The sequence below is a fragment of the Peromyscus leucopus genome, chromosome 1 (assembly GCF_004664715.2).
Source record: "Peromyscus leucopus breed LL Stock chromosome 1, UCI_PerLeu_2.1, whole genome shotgun sequence".
In the NCBI taxonomy this organism is placed as follows: Eukaryota; Metazoa; Chordata; class Mammalia; order Rodentia; family Cricetidae; genus Peromyscus; species Peromyscus leucopus.
The window spans coordinates 176,608,529-176,627,573 of record NC_051063.1 but is presented as its reverse complement, the minus strand read 5'-3'; the positions used below and the strand labels follow the sequence as shown (position 1 = coordinate 176,627,573).

The 19,045-nt window shown below is 53.0% G+C and overlaps 1 protein-coding gene across 1 annotated transcript in view; it reads right to left on the bottom strand.

The window, feature by feature from the left end:
- The window catches only part of Bicra (BRD4 interacting chromatin remodeling complex associated protein), a 28,176-nt gene extending 9,465 nt beyond the window's left edge, over positions 1 to 18,711 (bottom strand). The window contains 5 exon segments of the mRNA XM_028854910.2: positions 7,408 to 7,587; positions 7,973 to 9,916; positions 13,225 to 13,290; positions 16,511 to 16,553; positions 16,661 to 18,711. Of these exon segments, the coding sequence (XP_028710743.2) occupies positions 7,408 to 7,587; positions 7,973 to 9,916; positions 13,225 to 13,290; positions 16,511 to 16,553; positions 16,661 to 16,782 (2,355 nt within the window). The 5' untranslated portion in view covers positions 16,783 to 18,711.
- Positions 18,712 to 19,045: the final 334 nt, after the last annotated feature.

Here is a 19,045-nt window from a genome sequence, read left to right as displayed (position 1 = left end):
CTACCCCAGTCCCGCCCGAGGCAGGACCCCACCGCCACCACCGCATCCTCTCCTACCCACACCTCTGTCGCCGCGCGTCCCCCGCCCTCCTCTACCCTCTGATCTCCCCTGTGCACCCCCACCCGGCAGATGAAGGCAAGCTCTGCAGGTAGGGCGTGCGGGTTGGCAGCAGCGGAGGAAGCAGCGGCAGGGACACTGGCGGGGAGCACCGCAAGCTGCTGAGCAGGAGGCAGGAGCAGGAGCAGAGCACAGGGAGGTGCCTGCATGACAACACACAGGCGCCACTCGGCACAGGTGGCTGCTGGCCAGGGTGGGAGGCTTCACGACCCAGGAGCAAGAGAGGGCAACAGGAAGTGGCCAACCATGGGCAATGGGTGTGCAGGTGGTGTGTCCTGGGCACTATGCTTGGGTCCTGGGTTCTGTTGTCTGGCGCAGTGTGCCCGTGACCCCAGCTGCATGTCCACCTTGGTATATGTGTGTGGCAGCTCTAGACAGTGCCCAAGACATCGGCCACACCATCCAGCCTGCATCCCCCACCGGGGCGCTGTCCTTCCACCTAAGGACACTCGGCCACTGTCATCCTTAAGTCATGACCACAGCAGGCACTATGCAACCAGTGAGTGCCAGCTGTGTACCCAAGACTTGGCCGGCACCTTGACACTGACCTAGAGCACTGACTTGACCACCAGGATGGCCTCACAGCATGGTTTGCTCTCACTCACTTCAGCTGCAGAGGGAGTCTGCCACCCAGAAGAGGCGGGGCTAGAGCTGTAGGCCCTCACGTGGCCCCCACCCTGCTCAAAGCCTCTACCCCCTGGGACACTGGACTGGCAAGACGGCTCAGCAGATAAAGACGTGCCGCCAAGCCTGATGACCTGGCTTTGATCCCCAGAACCCACAGGGTGGGAGGAGAGAACCGACTCCCACAAGTTGTCCTCTACCCTCCATACCTGGTCTGTTGCACGCACATGGGCACACACACAAGGACTCAAGACCAGAGAGCCTGAGGGCTCCTCTCTCCACCCCTGTGGCTCTCAACCCTTCCAATGCTGCGACCCTTTAATACAGTTCCTCATGTTGTGAGGAGCATTCTTTGCCTTGCTACTTCGTAACTGTCATTTTGCTACTGTTATGAATCGTGATGTAAATATCTGTGTTTTCTGATGGTCTCAGGCGACCCGTGAAAGTGAAGATCGACCCCTAAAGGGGTCTCGACCCACACGTTGAGAACCACAGCTCTACACTGAGGTGATCCGCAGCTCAGCATTACTGCTTGGACCCCTGCATGGTGTCACTCCCCTATGCATCTGGCCTCTAAGTCTGGGACACTCTGAGCAACTCTCCCAAGCTTTGCTCTGACAACTAGGAAGTAAAATACACCTAGAAACAAATTAGGTCAAGCAACCATCCCTCCAGCGCTGCCAGCTCCGAACACGGGGCAGGGTAACCGCTCTGGGCCTGCCACACAGTGAAAGGGACCTTCCTCCAGCAACCCTGCAGAAAGCAGCTTGCTCTGGTGAGTTCAACGCTTCCTTATGTCGGGAATGTGCCTCAGTCGGCAGCATGTCTGTCTACTATGCTCGAAGACCTGGGTTCGAGTCCCAGCCCTACATCAGCCTGGCGCAGCAGCTCAAGGGCTGTGATCCCAGCACTTGGGAGCTCAAGGCAGGAGGGTCAGGAGTTCAAGGTCATCCTCAGCTAAACAAAACATATAAACCTTAAACTTGGTTGTTCTTCTCCAGGAACATGCAACACAGAAAAATTTGAAGGGGCATCAGGATGGGGGTGGGGCAGAAGTATCTACCTGCAAGGCAGGGCAGAGCTGTGCTGATGTCCTTTAAGGATTTTTTAAAAAATATATATAGGTGTTTTACCTGCATGTATGTCTGGCCCATAGAGGCCAGAAGAGGGCACCAGATCCCCTAGAACTGGAGTCACAGACTTCTCCAAGCTCCCTTTAGGGATATTTTTGAACCAATCTTTCCACAAATAATAAAATGTTTCACTTAACTTTCTTTCTTTTTTTTTTTTTTTTTTGCTTTTCAAGACAAAGTTTCTCTGTGTAGCCCTGGCTGTCCTAGAACTTGCTTTGTAGACCAGGCTGGCCTCAATCTCAGAGATCCACCTGCCTCTGCCTCACAAGTGCTGAGATTAGAGGTGTGCACCACCATCAGCCAACTTAATGTTTTTCAAAGAGTAAAGGGGGAGGGGGAGGGCAGGGCAATGGCTTCTCTTCTAGCGGACCCAAGCTTGGCTCAACACCCAAACTGGGCGGTTCACAACCACTTGTAACTCCAGCGCCAGTGCACAGGACATCTCTGATACTCTTGGGCATGTGCACTCCAGAGCACAATCCCACACAGACATAACCAAAAATAACAGAACTATTTATAAAAAGAGTTCAAGGGACTCACACTGTAACTGGGTGGAAAGCCGTGTGCTTAGAGTGCATAAGGCCCTGGGTTCTAACCCAGCACTGGGATGAAAATGCAGACAATGCCGGGGAGGTGGTGGCGCACGACTTTAATCCCAGCGCTTGGGAGGCAGAGCCAGGCGGATCTCTGTGAGTTCGAGGCCAGCCTGGGCTACCAAGTGAGTTCCAGGAAAGGCGCAAAGCTACACAGAGAAACCCTGTCTCGAAAAATCAAAAAATAAAATAAATAAATTTAAAAAAGAAAATGCAGACAAGAAGAGGGTTAGAGATAACGAAGGAGAATTGTAAGGCCAACCTGGGCGAGGGAGTGAGCTTACAGTCAGCCCAGGCAACTGAGAGACACTATCTCAAAATAAAGAATAAAAAGAGGGCTGGAGAGATGGATTAGCAGTTAAGAACACTGGGTGCTCTTCCAGAAGACCCAGGTTCAGGTCCTATCACTTATATGGTGGCTCACAACCACCCTTTACTCCAGTTCCAGGGGGTCCAACAGCATCTTGTGACATGCTGACATGCCCCCTCACCCCCCAGGCAGGGCACCAGGCACCAGGTATATACATGTAGGCAAATATTCATGCATACAAAGTAATTTTTCTTTTTCTTTTTTTTTTTTTTTTGCACAGGGTTTCTTTGTGCAACAGTCCTCGCTGTCCTGGAACTCACTTTGTAGACCGGGTTGACCTCGAACTCAGAGATCTACCTGCCTCTGCCTCCCGAGCGCTAGGATTAAAGGTGTGCACCACCACCACCACCACCACCACCACCACCACCACCACCACCACACATCTCAAATGCATAAATCTTGAAAGACAGTTCCACTCCTTGCTCACAGGGATATCCACTGTGGCCTTATTTACGTAGGCAAACCATAATATAGCCCAGTGTAAGGAGAGCAGATTAGTGTCCTGGTGCCTATGAAAAGCCAGTTCTTTCCACTATCCTAAATGCCTTTCCAGTGAATGGCCACATGGGGGTGCGGGAGAGCTAGTGAAACGGGACCGTGATGCTGAGCAAGGATGGTTTGTGAGTGCTGGGGAGCTGGTTCAGTGGACAAGGCTATAGACCCAAAATCAAACCCCAGATCCACCCAGTGGGAAGGGGGAACAGACTCCTTTGAGGTGCACTCTGACCTCCAGAGGTGCACTCTGGCACATGTGCGCTCGCACATAAACATATACATGCAAAACAAACGTAAGAAGAAATTTAAAACACATAAACTGGAGTGCAAAACTGAATCAAGCAGCGGTGCCGTGTGTGCACACCGAATTGCTAACTTTGCTAATCAATAGCACGCAGGGGTACAAGACTATAGTTTGTACAATGGTACAAAACAAGCAGGTTTTTTTTGGTTTGGTTTGCTTTGCTTGTTTATGATTTTTATAACTCGGACTAGCCTCAAGTTTCCAGCAATCCTCCTGCCTCAGCCTCCAGGATGCTTCGGTGATAGATGTACATTACATCTGACTGACACGATGGTTAGAGAGAAAGTCGTTCCCCAGAGCTGTAATACTGCACTAAAATCTCAGGAGTATAGAGCAGGGGGCGACATGTACAGCCTAGCCTCAAAGGATCCAGAAAGAAAAAGAGAGTTTGTACTAAGAGAAAGCAAACACGTAGGAAGAAAGATTGATGGTGGCAGGTGAGGTGGTTCACTGGCTAAGAACGCTCGCTGCTCTTCCAGAGGGCTGGGATTTGGTTCCCAGCACCCACAGCACAGTTCCCAACCGTCTCTATTTCCAGGGGATCTGACACCCTTTTCTGGCCTCTGTGGGTACCAGGCATACAAGTGGTGGACATACATGGATGCAGGCAAAATATCCGTACACATTAAAAAATAATTAACAAATTTTGCAGGGGCTGGAGAAATGGCTCAGAGGTTAAGAGCACTGTCTGCTCTTCCAGAAGTCCTGAGTTCATTTCCCAGGAACCACATGGTGGCTCACAACAATCTACAGTGAGATCTGGCGCCCTCTTCTGGCCTGCAGGCATACATGCAGAAAGAACACTGTTTACATAATAAATAAAATAAATCTTAAAAAATTGCTACCAGTCTCTAAGACACCCCTATATTTAACCCCCACCCACATCACCCCAGGATTAGTGCCTGTGACCAGGAATTCCCCAGAAGTGATCATGTCACTTCCGAGACTAGACCAAGAAGCAGGCTTCAACTCCCACCCACAGCTGGTACTCACTACTCATCTGCTGTGGGGAAGCCAACCGTGACTTGCTGTGACCTGTCCCTTCGGACGCCCACACAGGCTGAGCTGGGAGGCAGGTTCACCAGCCTCAGCAAGCCTTTACATGACTGTAGCCCAACCTGACATCTTGTTTCTTGATTTAAGACAAGAGTCTCACGTAGCCCAGGGTAGCCTGGAACTCACTATGTAGATCAGAATGGCTTGAACTCAGAAACCTGCCTGCCTCGGCCTTCTAGGTCCTGGGATTCAAGGCTTGAGCCATGTCTGATGAGTCTTGTGTCCTGAAGGCTAGCCTGGAGCTTACTCCGAAGCCCAGGATAACCTTGAACCTCCTGGTCTCCCTGCCTCTGATTCTCAGGGGGTAGTAGGCAGGCTTGCAAGTAGGAGCCACCACACTCAGCTGCCAAGAGCTGTCTCAGTGTTGGTTAGGCCTGGTGTAAGAACACAGCATACATGCGTTTACATATGTGTCCTAAGTCTGTAAAGTAGCTGCTGTCGTTATACTTACTCGAGAGGTAAAGAAACTAAGGTACAAAGAAATAAGCATCTTGCCCGAGACTGCAGGACCCAGAAGAGGTGGTGGAAAATGCCAGGGCTCTCCCCTCCCCAACCCTCCACAGTTCCCTCAGACCACAGCTTGTCAACTACATGCCCCACCTGCTAGGGACATTCACTGCCAGCACTAAAAAAGTATAAAAGGACGGAGCTGGAGAGCTGGCTCAGTGGTTAAGAGCACCTGCTGCTCTTCCACCAGGATCCAGGTTCTGTTCCCAGCATGCATATCGGGTGGGGCACAACAGTTTGTAACTCCAGCAGCAGGGAATCCAGTGCCTCTGACCTCAGAGCACACATTGCCACGTGCAGATACACTCACCTGCAGCAGCTGCAGGTTCTGACTACAGCAGACACAAGCAAGCTCCTACTGCGTGTGGAGGACACACTGGCTCACTGATTTAACCTAAGCCCTCTTCCCCACCTTCAATCCAGACAGAAGAAACACGTTCAAGTTATATGGCAGGCAGTCTGCATGCAAAATCATGGCTGTTCAAGACCAAGTCCACACTGACTTTGCCATCCAGGCCCTTGCCAATATACGGTCTTTTCCAATTTCCACCTCTCCTCTGGTCCTTCTTTTTCTTTTTTTAAAACAAGTTCAAGATCTGCTTCTCTAGAGTACAAGGGCAGCCTGCCTTAACTTCTCATGTGCTTACAATTCACATGAGACCAAAGGCTCACTTTCCTCATATGTAAAGAGTATCCACAAATCAACAAGACACTAACTAGGAACCAACAGTTGAAAACAGCAAAGAATATAAACAATCTCATAGAATAAATAGCTCTTAAAGGTATAAAAACTTGCCTGATTTCATTGACAATGAATATAAAACACAACTTTAAAATCAGTACACAGCACACTGGCCACCTATATATACTGCTGACAAAGTTCTACCAACTGACAGTTCACAGAAGGCAGCTTGGAGACATTATTACAATATGAAGCTATACATCTTTTAGACCCAGAAAACTCAGTTTAAAGAACTTATTCTAAGTTATGTGTGGTCAAAGACTTGTATGCCCAGGGACTTGATTCTGAGGCAGGACAATACATGAAAGGCTTAAACTGGACAACTTAGCAAGACTATGTCCCAAAATAAAAATGTTCAAAGGGCTTGTGATGTATCTCAGTAGTAGGTGCTTGCTTAGAACCCCCCAGTGAGGAGCTGGGGGTGTGGCTCAGTGGTAGAGCCCCTGCCTAGAATCCCCCAGTGAGGGGCTGGGGGTGTGGCTCAGTGGTAGAGCCCTTGCCTAGAATCCCCCAGTGAGGGGCTGGGGTGTGGCTCAGTGGTAGAACCCCTACCTAGAATCCCCTAGTGAGGGGCTGGGGGTGTGGCTCAGTGGTAGAGCCCCTGCCTAGAATCCCCCAGTGAGGGGCTGGGGGTGTGGCTCAGTGGTAGAGCCCCTGCCTAGAATCCCCCAGTGAGGGGCTGGGGGTGTGGATCAGTGGGAAAATGCCTGCCCAGCACACACAAAGCTCTCAGTTCAAACTCAGATCATAAAACAATAATTTATCCTGCAAAATGCTACCCACACAAAGCCATTATCTGTGTCCTTGTTCATAACAAGTAAAAACCAGGAGTGACTTTAGAAGGCCACCAAGGACTGGCTAAAGAATAACGCACCTACACAACGGTCTCCTACTCAGCCGCCAAGGTCAAGTTTAAACAAGATATACAAGTGTGAACCTAGGCACAGCATGCATTTTATAAAGCTGGAAGACAGAGTGTTCATGTGTGGTCATGCTCATGTCCAGACTGAAAGGAAATTCAAGAGCCCTGTTCAGGAGGGGCTGAGGATCTCAGCATGGTTCTTCTGGTTGTTGTTGAGACAGGGTCTCATGTAGCACAGGCTGGCCTCAGACTCCCTATGTAGCCAAGAACGACCCTGAACATCTGACCCTCCTGAGTACTGGTTACAAGAAGGCGCCATCATGTCTGACTTTAGTATGTTTTGAAATGTAAAAAAAGAGTTGTGTTGCCCAATACTGGAAGAAGTCATTCCCCAACCCTCCGTGACTTGTGTCCCCATCTAAAGCTGGACTCTCCCTGGGCTGGCCCTGGTCTCAAATGTGCACTGTGGCCAGGAGACATTCAGGGAACACAAGAGTGAAGAACAAAGAGCACGTTTTCCAAGGCAGCGGGACAGAGGCAGGCAGGGCAGAGCAGGGAGCTGCGCGAGGAGGAGGAGGAGGCCGGGCTGCCAGGGTGCATCTACCTGGGGAGCCGGAGCTGGGGAAGCCTGGCTGTCGGGGGTCTGAGCGCCGCCGAGGCCAGCTCCTTTGGTCACGGGTGTGGCCAGGGCTGGGTCTTGGGCAGGAGGCGGGGCGCTGACTATGACCGAGGCAGGCACCGAGAGGTGGGGACCCTCTGTAGGGAGGGGCTGCTGGCTCCTCTCCTGCAAGGGGCCACCCACACAGGGTCAGAAAGCCCCCAGAGAGGCCGTGGGCTCCCATCTGAGCTCGCCACCCCCACTCAATCTCACGGGGACTGTAGACATGAGGCGCAGGGCAGGCCGACCCCAGAACCTCCGTCCACCGCCCTGTGTGTTCCGCCCACCTGTCCATCATTCCATCCACCCATGTCTTACATACTACTCCCTCGCTGAGATACGCCCCCTTGTCTGTCAGTTCACCAAGTATGCCCCCTGTCAGTCTGTCAATCCCACCACTTGTCAGTCAGACAACCTACGAACCTTGTGGGCATCCCCAGGGCCCCTACTAGCTGCCTTGGCTCAGCTCTTTGCCACTCGACCCTTTCCCTCTCTCAATGCTCCCCCATACCTGGGGCAGGAACATCTGGAGGGAATCCTGAGTGAGGATGGCCGTTGTGGCCGCAGGGGGCGGCTGCCCCAGGACTATCTTCTCTGGGCTGGCCTGAGGAGGGGTGGCCTGAGGCTGGGTGGCCGCCTGTGGAGTAGGGGCCTGTGGAGGCGGCTGCGCCTGTGGCTGCTGGAGACCCACAGGCAGTGACGTGGTGACAGCGGAGGGCACCTGGGTGACAGGCTGAACTGCCAGAACGGGCGTGGCCTCGCCAGTGGTAGCAGCTGGGGTGGCGGACTGCACCAGTCCATCGGGGGTGTTGAGCATGGCCACCGCACTGGGGGGCAGGGTGACGCCCTGGAGGACGGTGGTGGCGGTGGAGCCAGTGGGAGCCGGCTGGCTCTGGGTGGGCAGGCTGCCGGTGGCCAGCGACACAGGCATCTGGAAGAGAGCGGGCTGGCCCACTTGGATGGGGGCTGCGGAAAGGATGTGCGCGGCGCTGTGCGCTCCCGAGTGGGGTGCCAGCACTGGGCCTAGACTCAGTGGGCCTGCCAGGTTCTGGTTGGTGAGGATCGGGTTGGCAATGAGTTGTCCGCCTGCATGGGGTGCTGCGGCCGTGAGGATCTGGCCACCCACGTTGGCAGGCAGGGCAGAGAGTGACTGGGGGAGCTGAACGGCTGGGGTGCCTGGCAGCAGGAACTGGTTCTGGCCAGGCAGCATGTGCTGGGCTGGGATCACGATACTGCTGCCTTGATTGAGGAGGTGGACGCTCATGGGCTTGCTGAGGGCCGCGGGGGGCTGCGGCGGAGCTGTCCCCGTGGTGGTGACTGGTGGCTGCTTGAATACATTCGCCTGCAAGGCCGGTGCGGGGAAGCCGGACAGCACCACGTTCTGGCCAGCTTTGCCTGCCGCCATGAAAGTCAGGTTCTGGGGGGCCTTAGGCTGCTGCGGCAGGGTACCTGGCTCACCCTGGATGGTAAGGGTTGCCCCCGTGGGGGTGAAGGGCTTGGGTGTCAGCTGGTAGAGTTTGGGGGGCAGTACCCCCGCAGGCTTGGGTTGGATGGGCGTGGGGGTTCTGTGTAAAATCACATTGGGTGCTTGTACCAGTGGTGACGTGCCAAGGCCCGAGGCCACCGCCAGCGGCTGTCCCGAGGGTGCGCCACTGGCTGCTGCCGTGGCGGCCCCTGTCCCGGCAAACACTGAGTTCCCATTGAGAGTGGTGGTCACTGCGGCTGGGAGATTTTTCTGGATGACCAGGCCGGCCCCCTGGGGGGACACTCCGGCAGAGGCCAGTGTCACTGGCTCTGAGGGCCCGGCTGCTGAGGCCAAGTAGCCACTGACAGGCACCTGTTTTGCCAAGAGCTGGGAGGTGGGCGGGTTAAGGGCCATGACGGGCTGGCCCACCACTTGAATAGGTGCCAGACCCAAGGTGGCTGCTGTGGCACCCCCAGGGCTGCCATTGGGGAGGCCCTGGAGGCCCGGAATGGGCTGAAGGGTCACGTTGCCCAGACCCACAGGCTGCAGGAAGGGCTGAACGCTCAGGGCCTTGTTGACCACATCCTGAGGTGGCACCAAGGCCTGGTGGGTCAGTACAGTGGGCGGAGCTTGCAGCCCCAGCAGATCTGCGCTGCCGGGGAAGAGGGCCTGGGGTCCCGCGGCCACCGTAGCGGCTCCCGTAGCCGCAGTAGCACCGGCCCCATTGTCGGCGGGCTGTAGGGTGGGCAGCTGGAAGGGGCCCAGGTCCAGCTCAGCCTCAGCCTCCAAGGTCTGTTCTGTGATGTTGGCCTCCTGAAGACTCTGCTGGAGAATGTCACAGGGCTGCTCGGGGCCCCCACCGCCCCCTCCACCTCCTCCTGCTGCAGGGGAGCCCAAGATATCATCTTCCAGGAAGTCCAGGTCCACGCTAGGGGCAGGCTGGCTGGGCTCTGGGTTTAGGTGGTTGCCGGGAGCTTCCTGCACATGGAGCTGGAGGGCAGTCAAGAGAAGACAAGAGCTGAGGTCAGCAAAGGGTCACACTTGGTGTCAAAGGCCACTACAATCCAATAATTTTCTGTCTGAAAGTGGCTGGATGCAGATCAAACCCTAGCTTGGTTGCGGGCTTGACTGTGCAACCTGCAGCTCGCCTAATCTGACCCCAGTTTCTCCATCTGCACCTATCAGCAAAAGGTAATAAGAATATTGGGGACGGACGTGAGCAAATTGCTCAGTGGGTAAAAGCGCTCATCTCAACAATTCTGACAACCTGAGTTCCAGCTCCAGTTCCCAATGTAGAAAGAGGCAAGTGACTCCTTAAAATTGTGCTATACCTCTACGTGCATGCCATATATCCCTACCCACACATGTGCCACGCATGCATATATACATTAATGCTTTATATACATATATATATGTATATAAAGCATATATATACATAAATGCTTCCTTCCTTCCTTCCTTCCTTCCTTCCTTCCTTCCTTCCTTCCTTCCTTCCTTCCTTCCTCTCTCTCTCTCTTAAAGACAAGAGCCTCATTATGTAACCCTGGCTGACCTGGAACTCACTATATAGACCACTGGGGTAGCCTTGAACTCACAGAGAGCTGCCTGCATTTTTTTTTAAATAGTCAATTGGGCAGATGAGACGGCTCTGCAGACAGACGACTGCATGCAGGCTTGACAGCCTGAGATCAATCCCTGGATCCCACAAGGTGGCGGGCAGGAGAACTGACTCCTGAGAGTTGTCCTCTGACCTCCACACACATGCTGTGGTAAACTCATGTGCACATGCACACATGAGCACACACAGACACAAACACACACAGAGATGCATGCAAAATAAGTAAAAAAAAAATGAAATTATAGTCACAGAGACCCACAATATTTATTTGTGGGTCCAATACTCCCTATAAACTAAGAGCATTTAATAAATTTCTTCTTTTGGGGGGGAGGGGGAGGTTGAGACAGGGTCTCTCTGTATAGCCCTGGCTATCTTGGAACTTGCTATATAGCCCAGGATGACCTTTGTTTGCCCAGGCTAGTTAAGAACTCATTATGTTGCCTAGGCTGGCCTTGAACTTGCTCTATAGCTAAGGATGACTTTTTTTTTTAATTATTTTATTTTGTGTGTACATGTTTGGACAACACATATGTGCCTGGTGTCTAAAGAGGCCAGAAGAAAGTCAAACTCCCTGGCACTGGAGTTACAGACAGTTGTGAGCCACCATATGGGAACAAACCCCACTCCTCTACAAGAGCAGCCAGTGCTCTTAACCACTGAGCCATCTCGCCAGACCCCATGGATGACTTTGAACTCCACATCCTCTTGCTTCTGTCTTCCAAGTGCTGGGACTACCAGGCCCACCTGGTTTCTGTTTTTTGTTGTTGGTTTTTGTTTTTGTTTTTTGTTTTTTTTTTGTTTGTTTGTTTGTTTTGGTTTTTCAAGACAGGGTTCCTCTGTGTATCTTTGGAGCCTGTCCTGGGACTCACTCTGTAAGACCAGGCTGGCCTCAAACTCACAGAGATCCACCTGCCTCTGCCTCCTGAATGCTGGGATTAAAGGGGTGTGCCACCACCGCCCGGCTTTAATTGTTTAAGAGCAAACTTTGCCGGGAGTTCTGGGTAATAAATAGGCTGTACAATGACCCAGCTGCTCCCCAAGGGTTGCCATAGGAAGGTAAGCATGTGATGTCATATATGACGCATACAAAACTTGTCTGGCTCCAAAGTTCAATATGAGGCAGCGGGGTTGGGGGAAAGACAGCCCACAACACGGGTGGGGGGGTGGGGGTGGAGGTGGGGGTAGCCCGGTGCCATCCTCACTGTGACTGTGACCAGCGGCAAACACAGCTTACTGGGCCTATGACCAGCGGCAAACACAGCTCACTGTGACTGTGACCAGCGGCAAACACAGCTCACTGGGCCTATGGTCCCGAGTACCACAGGAATACACAGGCATGAGGCCTGTCAACTCCTCCGATTTTGACTACATGAAAGATTCGGGGTTGGGGCTGGGCACGTGACTCAGTTGGTAGAGTGCCTGCCTAGAGAACAGGAACCTGGGTTTGGTTCCCAGCACAGACGCAGTATGGTGGTGTACAACCATAATTCCAACTCCTGAGGGTAGAGGCAGAAGGATTAGAAATTGAAGGCCATCCTCAGCTACCCAGTGAGTTCCTCGCTGTTCGGGACCACATGAGACCTTGTCTCAGAAAACCAAAATACCTAAATTTCAATAAAGGTCTTAATAAAGACAGAGTGGTCACCAGGTAACTGGATCTATGAATCTAAGTCATTTTTCTAAACTTGATGATTATAATAAAAGGTTATTTAGAAAACGATGGTATGGTTGATGTAAAACTAAAGGAAAATTCTTCATTAAGTAACAAGCTCAAAGGATGACAGTGACAGGGACCAGGGAAGGAAATGAGGAGGGTGGGAGCAACAGTGTGACCCAGGAGAAAAGGGAGGGGCACCCAGGGAGATGGCTCAGTCCGGGAAGGGCCTGCCTCGTAAACCTGACATCTGAGTTCAGTCCCCGGAATCCACACACACACACACACACACACACACACACACACACACACACACAGAGCCAGTGAGGATGGAGAGATGGCTGAGCAGTTAAGAGCACTGGCTGCTCTTGGAGAGGACCAGGGTTCGATCCCCACCACCCACACGGTGGCTTACGGTCATCTGTAACTCCAGTTCCAGGAGATCCGACACCCTCTCCTGGACGCCACAGGCACTGTGCATATATGATGTACACACAATCATGCAGGCAAAACAGTCACATACATAAAAATCATAAAATAATTAAAAAAAAATATTAGAGGCACCAGTAATCCCCGTGGTGGGGGGGAGGCAGAGACAGGGAGACTTCAGGACCGGCTGGCCACCCAGCCTTGGCAAGTTCCAGGGCTGTAGGAGACCTTATAAAACAAGCTTGATGGCTCCTGACAAGTGACGGTACCCAAGGCTGGCCTCTGGCCTCCACATGTATAAACATGTGAACTCCGCATGCGCATACACACACACAGAGAAGCAATTAAGGGCTGGCAGAGTCAAGCACACAGTACGGGCCCGATGTTCTCTGCACTCCCCTATCTTCATTTTGGGGAGGAACACCTCCCCCAGAGTCACATGGCATCTACCAAAAGCACCAGAGCCAGCCTCTGCCCCTCTCTATGGCCAGGGTGGTGGGCAGCTTGATTCCTGAACACACACCCAGGGCATGCCCAGCCTCTGCAACTCCCTCCTACTCCAGCAGCGTAGGAGAAGATCACTGGCCAGCCACTTACCCCAGAACCTTCATAGAAGGCACTTTGGGCCTCCACAGGGGCATCCAGGAGGTCATCGCTGTCCAGCTGCAATGAGACCCCCCCCCAACCCAAGGTCAAATGCGAACAGGGCAGGCCCAGACTCCAGGGCAGAAATCAATTTGGGTTTGAGACAAAAGGAGGAGAGGGGTGTGTGTCGGGGGTGGGGTATGTGTGTGTGTGTGTGGGGGGGGGGGAGATAGACACACACTCACCACCCGAGACACTTCCCCAGCCTGGCCTCTAAGACTCCACCCCCTCCCCCCATGACGCGCCTGCCTTGATCTTGGGACTTTGGCCTCTTGGTTTGCACCCAAGCTGTGCCCTGTGTGGAACTCACAGTCCTCCTGGTAGCACATCCTTTGGGGGGGGGGGCGCTGTGGCAGTACCACCTGCTCATGGCACCTTTTCCACTACACCCCTCCCGTCTCCCCGACACTGTATCTAAGATAGTTGTGTACCCGCCTTTTGGGGGGGGGGGAAGGACCTGCTGAGTCCTGGGGCATCCTGGCAGCTGAACTGAGCCTAACATAGGCGATGGAGATCCATCTGCCCTCCTCGTGAGTGCTGGGGTTTAAGGCACGCACCCCCACGCCTGCCCGCCTCCTCTACTGTATAGACTGCAGTCCAAGCTACCGATCCCATTGTACTCGTGAGGAGGGCTCAGCACTCGGATGCCTCTCCTTGCAGAGGCAGCACTTACTTCTCCCATCATCACAGTGTACGCTGGAGTTAGCGGCTCCGTTCTCCTCCCCTCCTCAAGGCAGACTCTCATACAGTCCAAGCTGACCTCAAGCTTGCCGGTAGTTAAAACTGGCCTCGAGCTTCTGATCTCCTGTCAGCTCCCCAGGGCTGGGATTACAGGTGTACCCCACCAGGCCTCATTTTATGTGGTGCTGGGGACTGAACTCGGAGCTTCCTACAAGCTCGGCAAGTACCCTACCAACCGAGTCACATCCTCAGCTTCACGGCTCTTGGCAGCTCCTGCCTGTGTGACTCAGGAGACTAGGTCATAAAAGGTATTGTGGCTTCCTCCTGGCTCTCTATCATGGGTTGCTTGTGACAAGGGAAGCCAGATGCCATATCCCGAGGACACCTGAATAGTGTGTGAGAGACGCCCATGGGAAAAGAACATAGGGCCCCTCTGGCAGCGGCCACAGGAGAGTCAGGTAGGTATATCTGCTGACCCCATACAAACCCCAAATACTTGTAGCTCCTGTTTCATACAGACTGCTGTGACCTGGGGGGGGGGGGCTGGGGGCTGAGCCAGGACCACCCAGCTGATTCCTGACCCAGATTTCCAACATGGCAAATTGCAAAAGCTTAACAAATATGTACTAAGTCTCTCTGTGTGGGTAATCTCTCATACCACTGTAGGAAACAAATACATTTTCACACAGGTCCCCAGACTGCCACATTTTCCCAGATACTGCCTGTCTCTGGGACACAAATCAAATCTGACTCCCCAAGAACTGCTTTCAGGTTCAGAATAAATAAATGTGTGGTGGTGCATGACTTTAATCCCAACAATGGGGAGGCATAGGCAAGTGGGATCTCTGTGAGTTCAAGGCCAGCCTGGGCTACATATTAAAGTCTAGGCAGCCAGGACTACATAGAGAGACCCTGCCTCAAAATAAATAAAATTAAAAACCACCTAACCAAGTCTAATCCATTCAGTGCCATCCCATAGTGGTTCTGCCTTAGTCTGTTCCCATTCCTCAAATTTGCCACCTCTTTTGATTTTATTCCTGCCACAGAGCACTGTGGTCACCTTTAACGTCATCTCCTTAGAGTGACCCTCTCTGACTACACCAGCTTAAGGAGGCTTTTGCTTTCTTTCCTCTTTAAAAAAAAAAAATCATTTTATGCATATGGGTGTTTTGCCTTCATGTATGTCTGTGCACCACATGCGTGCTTGGTGCCTTCAGAGGCCAAAGGAGTGTGTTGGAACTCCTGGAACTGGAGTTGTAGATTGTTGTGAGCTGCCATATGGGTGCCTGGAATTGAATCTGGGTCTTCTGGAAGAGCAGCTAGCCTTCTTTGTTTGTTTTTTGTTTTGCCGAGACAGGGATTCTCTGTGTTTTCCTGACTGTCCTGGAACTAGCTCTGTAGACCAGGCTAGCCTTGAACTTGGAGATCCACCTGCCCTGCCTCCTGAGTGCTGGCTGAGATTAAAGGCGTGCGCCACCTCCGCCTGACTAACAGCCAGCGTTCTTCACTGCTGAGTCACCCCTCCGATCCCAAGCTTTGTTTCTCTTTACTGTCTTTAATATTGGTGCGTGCGTGCGTGCGTGCGTGCGTGCGTGCGTGCGTTGTACACACACGGCTGGATGTCTTGCTCTTCACAACTCTGCCCTGTTTCCCTCAGACAGGGCCTCTCACTGAATTTGGCACTAAACTAGCGATCAGCAAGCCGCAGCGATCCTCCTGTCTCTACCCTCTCCCCAAAGAGTTACAGGTGCACATGGCCATGCCTGGCTTCTAACATGGGTACCAGGGATTCGAACTCAGGTCCTCAGGCTTACGTATGCTATCTTATCCATACAGACATCTCTCCAGCTCCTCTTCCTATTTCTTTCTAGTCATTTTCTGTATTTTTTTTTTTTTTTTTTTTTTTTTTTTTTTTTTTTTTTTTTTTTTTTTTTTTTGGTTTTTCGAGACAGGGTTTCTCTGTGTAGCTTTGCGCCTTTCCTGGAACTCACTTGGTAGCCCAGGCTGGCCTCGAACTCACAGAGATCCGCCTGCCTCTGCCTCCCGAGTGCTGGGATTAAAGGCGTGCGCCACCACCGCCCGGCAATTTTTCTGTATATTTTTAAAGAAAACTTTTACTAGTGAATAGTGAGTAACTTCTATTTACTTTTATTTATTTACTTGTCTATTTATTTATTATTTAGAGACAGGGTTTCTCTGTGTAGCCCTGGCTCTCCTGGAGCTCACTATATAGACCAGGCTAGCCTCTAACTCACAGAGATCTGCCCACCTCTGCTTCCCAAGTGCTGGGATTAAAGGCCTGTACCTGGACATTTATTTTTTTAATATAGCATGATATTTTAATTAAACAAGTGTATTCAATACAGCATTGTTTCTGTGTTAAAAATGTGTTGAGATAGTTTGCATTTTTTCTTTTTGGTGGCTGACTTATTCGGTTAACCGGGAAGATGATACATAACCCCTCACAGAATGCCTACTGTCTCAAAGAACCTGGCTTTCCCTTCCGACCCTCTGGCCGCCATGCCAGGGAATGCCCCTCCCTGCCTCTGGCACTTACCTTTTCGGATCCATGCAAGAAGTCATTGAGGGCCTGAGGGTCACTGCAAGAGAGAGGGAGAAGAGACATTAAGGAGCTAGGCTGAGGAGTGGAGGGAGGGGAGGGGTGTGGGAGACGGGCGTGGGTGGAGGGGGGGAGCCCGCTACTCACCAAATCACGTCTAGTAAGCATCTCCCATCCTCATCATCCATTTCCACTAGATGGGGCAGGTGTGGGAAGAGGGTGAGGGAGACACAATTAGATTGAGGCAGTCTGCCCAGCTGCCCCTTCATGGGGGTGGGGGAGCGCCTGGAGAGGAGGGTCAGAGCAACTGTTCCTGGAGTGCACAGAGCTGGATGGAAGGGCACAAGAATCACCTCCCAGGAAGCCACCCACACAGAAATCCTGACCAGGGACGGGGCAGGGCTCTCTGGTCCTCACGCCCAACAACCCCCACATCTGACAGGGCATCAGTCAAGACCAAGAGGTCTCTGATGGCACACAGGCCTTATACTAAGTGCTGCAGATAGGTTTAACTGAACAAACCATGGCACCCCCACAGCAGGGGTGAGAAGTTGGAGGCCCCTACACAGCGACTCTCCATCTTTCCAGTGAGCAGGCTGCACATGTGTGAACCCCAGGGAACACGCCTGTTCCAACCTCCAGGGCGCAAATCAAATATGCCACTCTACTTTATAACCGTCAAGAGTTGCAGAGTCAAAACCCCAGACCTGCCACTGGCTGTAAAGGTGGCACACGCCTCTGATCCCAGCACTCGGGAGGATGTCTGTGAGTCCGAGACCAGCCACGCCTGCATGGGTGAGACCCTGTCTCAAAAACAATGTAACTTCCACTGCTCTCTCAGGATCCTCTCAGATCCCCCCCTCACAGGATGACTGTGGCTCACCCCAGACAGGCTTCAGTTTGAGTTCACTGGCCTGGCCTCCATACGCCCCTGAGCCTATGCACTTCACACCCCACTTGTCCTGTTTTCTGAATAGTTTGTGGCCCAGAATACAGGTGTGCCGGGGCTCTGTCCTGAGCATCAAGGTGATGGTCCGAGGGAGGGAAGGTGGGGTGGAGGTGACAGGAAGGCCGTCACACTCCGTGTCCTGGGTGAACCCTAAAGACCTATGCAGTGTGGGTCTTAAGCAAAAGGTGGGTGATAGGGGTGAAATGTGGGAGTGGAGACTGAGGAGCGGAAAGGGAGTGGGGGGGTGGGGGGGTCATGAGGCTGGGCCAGAGAGGTAGCAGCGTAGGGCTAGCCCCACAGCTGAATGATGAGGATGCGGACGGCTAACGTTTGTCTTGAGCCATCTGGTGCTCACCGCTGGCTAGCACTGTCAGAGCCCATGACAAAGTTTAGCATGGTCAGCCCCCAGCGGGGAGGAGGAAGAGGCTGCGCTGCCCACTGCGCCCCAAAAAGAATGGACGCTGTCTGCATTTTCCCACCTGCCTCCCACCACACGGCATTCCTGCCGTCCAATCGGCCACCCATTTCTTCAGAGCATCCAACATCTCTTCAGCCCTCTAAACAAACATCCCTCCAAAGGGACCTCCTTCCGGCTGTCATTCCACACTGTCTACCTTTTTGAGACAGGGTCTCTCATTCACCTGGAGCTCACCAATTAGGCTAGGCTGGCCAGCTAGCGAACCCCAGGTATCCCATGGTGCCCACCTCCCCAGTGCTGGGATTCCATGCCTTGCTCTTCATATGGGTTCTAGGAACCAAACTCAGGTCCTCCCAAGCACTTTGCCAGCTGAGCTATGCCTGCATCTGACTTTTGAAGCGTCTGTCCCCTCCCCTCCCCATCCTTCCAAACACCCGGCCATCCTGCTATCCTATTCTCCTACTGCACATCCACCTAAGCATCATCCGTCTCCACTATCTTCTTAAACTCCCATGCACTCACCCTGAGACATATCCGGGCAAACACACCCATACATCTTTCCCTCCTTGCAGCGCATTTTTCTACTGGCCTCACGTCAGTCCCTTCCCCTCCAAAAACATGTATCGGGCACAACGAGAGGACCATAGTCCTCAAGTTGTGGGAACTTAGAGCTCAGGACAAAGGGAACTGCCTTACTAACTAAACTATCTTCCTGGCCTTTCCTTTTTGGTCATATTGTGGCCTCATGGGTGCTCTGCAGGGGCTCTACCACTAGGCCACGCCCCCAGTCCCTCACTGGGGGATTCTAGGCAGGGGCTCTACCACTGAGCCACACCCCAGCTCCTCACTGGGGGATTCTGGGCAGGGGCTCTACCACTGAGCCACACCCCAGCCCCTCACTGGGGGATTCTAGGCAGGGGTTCTACCACTGAGCCACACCCCAGCCCCTCACTGGGGATTCTAGGCAGGGGCTCTACCACTGAGCCACACCCCAGCCCCTCACTGGGGGATTCTAGGCAGGGGCTCTACCACTGAGCCACACCCCCAGCCCCTCACTGGGGGATTCTAGGCAGGGGCTCTACCACTAGGCCACGCCCCCAGTCCCTCACTGGGGGATTCTAGGCAGGGGCTCTACCACTAGGCCACGCCCCCAGTCCCTCACTGG